Source organism: Pteropus alecto, unplaced genomic scaffold (assembly GCF_000325575.1).
Source record: "Pteropus alecto unplaced genomic scaffold, ASM32557v1 scaffold166, whole genome shotgun sequence".
Classification (NCBI taxonomy): domain Eukaryota; kingdom Metazoa; phylum Chordata; class Mammalia; order Chiroptera; family Pteropodidae; genus Pteropus; species Pteropus alecto.
In genome coordinates this window covers 458,307-463,884 of record NW_006439757.1, presented here as the reverse complement: position 1 = coordinate 463,884, position 5,578 = coordinate 458,307, and the positions used below count along the sequence as shown (strand labels likewise).

At 47.6% G+C, this 5,578-nt stretch overlaps 1 protein-coding gene across 1 annotated transcript; it reads right to left on the bottom strand.

Moving 5' to 3' along the window:
• Positions 1 to 305: 305 nt before the first annotated feature.
• Positions 306 to 5,455, bottom strand: NEFM (neurofilament medium). The gene is made up of 3 exons (XM_006916953.3): positions 4,362 to 5,455; positions 3,506 to 3,630; positions 306 to 2,119 (listed from the first exon to the last, which is right to left on the bottom strand). The coding sequence occupies exons 1-3, from the start codon at positions 5,439 to 5,441 to the stop codon at positions 781 to 783; spliced, it is 2,544 nt and encodes an 847-aa protein (XP_006917015.1). The 5' UTR covers positions 5,442 to 5,455; the 3' UTR covers positions 306 to 780.
• Positions 5,456 to 5,578: the final 123 nt, after the last annotated feature.

Genomic DNA, 5,578 nt, shown 5'->3' with positions numbered 1-5,578 from the left:
GGAGATTGAAGACTTCCATCCCACCGATTTTACCTTTTTCTCTGAAGCTTTTATTTTTATTTCAAAAATACAATTTGAAAATTTTGAGATGAAGGTTATGCTAAGTAAAGATTCTGACACCCGCAAAAGTTTTTGGTGATTATGTTTTCCCAGGATTCATTCTCATGGACATAGTGATAAGAAATGCAGGTCGCTTATCATCTCCCAAATAATCTACTCTTGGGAAAGAAAGGGTCAGGTAGTGGAAATTTCCCTTTAAAATGACATTAACAAGCAATCGACTATGTTTCCAATATGACCTTTATTGAGCAAGTACTGCTGTGACTGTTTAACATCAATCAATGAAAGGCTGCAAACTGTGCATGTCAACGAGGTTCTCCCATGAACAAAAGTCCATTTTAAATGCACCAGTGAGGTAAACATAATTATTCATATATAGCTTTCTTAAGGCTAAGAGAGTTCTGTGTTTCATTTATTATTTTTGGCTCAGTTGGTTCTTTGCATAATACATCTCAAGACATCCCCCCTCTGAGTGCCCCCCTTCCAACAGCTTAGTAAATTGGCCAATTCCCCAGGTACATACAATATCATGCATTTGAACCCCCCCCCCAAAGACTGAGGAGGGAGCATCCTGAGCTTGCATGCAGTTCCCTCGTATTGCACAAAGAAAATACAATGTCTGGAGCCCCCATGGGAGAACCCGTTCTGTTTTGAAGCTGTCAATCACATGCATTTTGAAATTGTCATATGGCTTAACCTTTTTGCAATGGACTCAAATTATTAGTCGCTCTGGGAGACTTCCTTTACTATGGCGTGCGAAGTGACCTTCTCTACCTTTTTAGTAGACACTAATTTCTCCTCAAAGGACTCCTCATGCTCCTCGACCTTTTGAGTGACGGTGACAGACTTAGTGATGTATTTGGTAGCACCATCTCCCCCTTCACTGGTGATTTTTTCTATCTTTTTGGTCACCACTACTTTTTCCTCACTTCTGTCACCCGCCTTCTTTTCATCCGCTGGACTCAAGTCTAGCCCGTTGGTGACAACACCTTTCTCCTCTTCTCCCCCACTGCCTTTCTCCTTTGTCTCCTGCTCTTGCTCCTTCCCTTCCACCTCCCCGTTGATGGCTATGTCTTCCTTCATGGATTCCTTTGAACCCTGATCACTGCCTTCCTCCCCGCTCCCTCCCTCCTCTTCCGCTTTCTCCTTCTCTGGCTTCTGAGGCTTCTCCTCCTCTTTGGTGCCTTTCTCCACGCTCACCTTTACGGACTTGGTGACGGTCACCACCTCCTGCACCACTTCCTCCTTCACTGGGGACGTGGCTTTCTTCTTCTCAGGCACTTCTTTTGGCTTCTCCTCCTTTTTCTCCACCTTCTCTTCTTTGGGAGCTTCCTTTGCTGGCTCTTTCTTTCCTTCCTCCACTTTCCCTTCCTCTTCTTTCTGCTCACCTTTCCCAGCTCCGGCAGCTGCTTTCGGCTTCACCTCTTCCACTGGCGATTTGGGCGCCGGGGACTTGGCTTTCTCTGGCTTTTCCACCTTGGCTTCTGCCACGGGCTCCGTCTTGGGGGCCACTTCTTCCCGCTTTTCCTCAGTTTTCTTCTCCTCCTTAGCTTCCACTTCCTCTCCTTCACCTTCAGCCTCTGTCTCTCCTTCTTCTTCCTGCTCACCTTCCTCTTTTTCACTAGAACCTTCCTTCTCGGATCCTCCTTCTTCGGCTTGGTCTGATTTAGCGCCTTCATCTTCTTCTTCCTCTTCTTCCTCTTCTTTAATTTCGGGGGCAGCAGCTTTCACTGGAGACTTTTTAGTCACCACTTCTTCTTCAGCTTCTTGTTCCTCTTCCTTTTCTTCTGCCTCTCTTTCCTTCTGCTCTTCTTTCATTGCTAGTTCCTCTGCAATGGCAGTCAGGGCCTCTTCCATTTCTGACTTTTCATCTTCCACTTTGGTTTCCTCTATGATCTCCTCTACAAATTTGTGCTGGACCTTTAGCTTGGGCGCCTCTACCTTGGTTTTCTGAATCTTACTGGATATTGTGACTGAGGGCTGTCGGTGTGTATACAGGGGCCCAGTGATGCTTCCTGAAAACGTGCTAAATCTGGTCTCTTCACCTTCCAGGAGTTTTCTAAGGAGAGAATCAAAGAAGACAAGACATGACTAAAATCTCATTGGGCTTTCTTGGCTTCATTAACATTAACATTATGGGGAATGCAGTAGATACTTTTGAATAAATAAAATCACATAAATAAAGGATTTCATCAAGCTGGTGTAATATCAGCTATCATTTCACTGGTATATTGTATCATATTCAGTAACAGATTCTGAGGGACTCCCAGCCAGTTACCTGCTGCTGTAACTAACCACGCCCAAGAGTCCACGAATCTGGCCCAGCCACCAAGTCTCTGCCTTGCAGCAGTCCATTTGGTGCAACGTCGATATGTTGAAAATCTTCCTGGTGCCCCCCGACAAACCCTGATGATCTTCCTGAGCATTTGGACTTTGAGAATGTATACCAAAATTTTTAGCAAATATAATGTTCAAAAAAACGTATAAAACTATTTAACATATATCAGAACTTAGGCTATATATGTATATACTAGAGCTAGGTACTAAATGGGTGTATCAAGTTATAAATTGGTCAGCAATTTTAATCATGAAGCGTCAGTGATATAATTATTCAGTTTTCCTGAATAATTATAATATTTCATTATAATATTATAATGACCTTAATGGTAGCAGAAAAACTGTTTAGTCAATGATTTTCTCCTGTGAACTTAATCAACAGCAAGGTGACATCAGTTAGTAGACCTATAATCTCTTCTCTCTCTCTCTCTGGCTATAGATTTACATCTATAGATGTAAATCTATTTGCATTAGCATTTATTTATATTTATATCTATAGATTTATATCTCAAGATCTAGATATATATAGATATATATTATACATGATCTATATCTACACACAATCTATATTATACAGTCCATGATAAAATATAATACATCTAAACTATATTATAAAAATAAATATATCTATATTCTAATATACAAATCTATAGCTCTTCTCAGCCAGATGATGGCAATAGTAAGCAATGCCAGAAACAGAGAAACTGAATGTCTTGATGTTTGTCCTTGACATTGTAAAGTTTCAAAGCTGGAACCACCAGATGAAATCTTAAATACTAAAACTCCGTTTTTGTTTCAAACATTCAGAAAACACTTTTCAGTAAAATAAAGTTTAAGCATAAGGGTTGAAATTAATTGGCACTTTTCTTCCCCCACCCCATGTAATTCAAAACAATTTCAACTAATGCTTACTCTTTTAAAGCTGTATAAAAAGTGGTAAAAACACTTTCTATTCTTTAGAATAATTCGTTTTTAATTAAGAAAGGAAAACAGGTGCTGATTAAAAATTCTGAAATCTGCTTGATTTAACTTAAGTGATGAAGGTTCTGCCACAACAGCCTCCGCAATGCGGTTAGTATTTCGGTCACGCCCTCAGTGAGTAGCATACCTGTACGCAGCGATCTCAATATCCAGAGCCATCTTGACATTGAGGAGATCCTGGTATTCTCGCAAATGACGAGCCATTTCCCACTTTGTGCCCCGAAGCTCATTTTCCAACTGCTGGATAGTGTCCTGAAACAGACACAGAGAATCTCCATAGACTCACCCTTCTAAACCTCAATTTCTTTCGCAAACCACTTGCTACTCGCTCCCTTCTCCCCTCTTCTGACTCCCTCCCGCTCTGCAAACTTCGCGGATAGTGCTCCCAGCCCCTCCTCCCTTTATAAAATCTAAAGGATTCTCAAATCAACAAATAAGATCAATTAAGACAATAAGATATTTCCTGGGCGCATCACACACTGCACTGCGCGCAATGGATCTAGAACACGTCTTAGCAGGAAACAAACATGATGGGGGAAACCCCACGGCTGACCTGGCCCTTCCCATCTGAGCCTTTTGAGCCGAAACCAATTTGGAGAGTTCTTCGGATCACGGCTGGAAAAGCTGAGAACACATGCATTCATGCAGAAGCTATCCTAAAGTTGCTACCTTATCAACTACCCGAATGTATATTTCCTACTTTGAACGTGCAAGTGTGCAAAACCTAGAACTCCTGAGGACAAAAAGCACATTTAAAAAAAAGTCAGGGCTCTTAGGAGCTGGGGTTGGTGGGTGGAAGGAGTGTGGAAGTGGTGGGTAGCGGCGAAGACGCTTTGCGCCTCTTAGGTGTGCGTCGCACTCGCGCGGACTGGCTGGCGGCCACCAGGGAGCGCGGCGGAGAGCGCGCCGGGGCGCGTGTCTGTGTGTCGGGGACGCGCGGCGCTGGCGCTGGCGCAGGCTGGCCGCGCAGCCGCGGTTCCTACCTGGTAGCTGCTGAGGTCGTGGTTGTGGCGCTCCTCGATGTCGCTGAGCTGCCGCTCCAGGGACTCCTTGGTGCCACGCACTGACTCGAGCTCGATGCTCTTGGACTGCAGCTGACGCCGGTACTCGGCAATCTCTTCCTTGGCAGAGCGGATGGCCTCCTTGTTCTGCTCGGCCGCCTCGGTTAGCTTGGCGTAGCGGCACTTAAACCACTCTTCCGCCTGGTGCATGTTCTGGTCGGAGTGGCACTCGAGCTGGGAGCGGATCTCCTTCAGCGCCGACGAGATGTCTGTCTTCAGGTAATCTTTGCGCTCTACCGTAATGTGCGACGCCTGGATCTGGGCCAGCAGGTCGGCCACCTCCTCCTCGTGATTGCTCCGCAGGAAGGCCACCTCATCTTGCAGCGACTGCACTTTCTTGTCCAGCTCCACCTTGACCAACGACGCCTCCTCGATGTCTTTGCGCAGCGCGCGGATGGCCGCCTCGGTGTCGTCGCGCAGCCGTGCCTCCTCCTCGAAGCGCTCTTTGAGCCGGTGGATGTCTTCCTCCAGGTGGTCCGAGTCCAGCTGTACCTGAGCCTTCTCGTGATTCACCATCTCTAAAGTGGCGCGCAGCTCACGGATCTCTTGGTCGTATGCGTCGCCCAGCTGGGCATGCGAGGCCTGCTTCTGCCGCAGCGCCTGGATCTCCGCTTCGATCTCCTTGTTCTGCTGCTCCAGGTAGTGCACTTTCTCAATGTAGCCCGCGAAGCGGTCGTTCAACCCCTGGAGCTGCTCCTTCTCGTTGGAGCGGGACAGCTTGTAGTCGCCGCCCGGCATGGAGCCCCCATTGAGCAGGGACGACGACTGGCTGAAGTCGAGGCTGCTCTCGGCGGAGCTGAGCATGGCCGAGCTGTAGGCGAGGCGCGGGCCAAGCGCGCTGCGCTTGTAGGAGGAGGACACAGTGCTGGGCGAGCCTCGAGACCATGACTGCGAGCGGAAGCCGCTGGACGGGGAGCCGCTAACACGGCTGAAGCTGGAGCGGGTTTCGGTTATCCGCCGGTAGGCGGAAGGGTTGCCCAGCGAGTCCAAAGTGTAGCTCATCTTGGAGGCCTCGGGGCGTGTGGCTGTCACAGCGTTCTGCTGGCCTCGCCGCAGCCCATTTATAGCCGCGGCGGCTGGTCCCGGGCTAGGGCCCCGCCCCGTGGAGGCGGCGGCCGAGGAGGCGGGGACTGCGGGCA

Excerpts from the sequence above, each read along its gene's own strand:
- NEFM (XM_006916953.3), bottom strand. The coding sequence starts at position 5,441 with ATGAGCTACACTTTGGACTCGCTGGGCAACCCTTCCGCCTACCGGCGG. Across the intron at positions 3,631-4,361 it reads ACGACCTCAGCAGCTACCAG|GACACTATCCAGCAGTTGGA; the intron begins GTAGGAACCGCG and ends TGTCTGTTTCAG. Across the intron at positions 2,120-3,505 it reads ATTGAGATCGCTGCGTACAG|AAAACTCCTGGAAGGTGAAG; the intron begins GTATGCTACTCA and ends TTCTCTCCTTAG.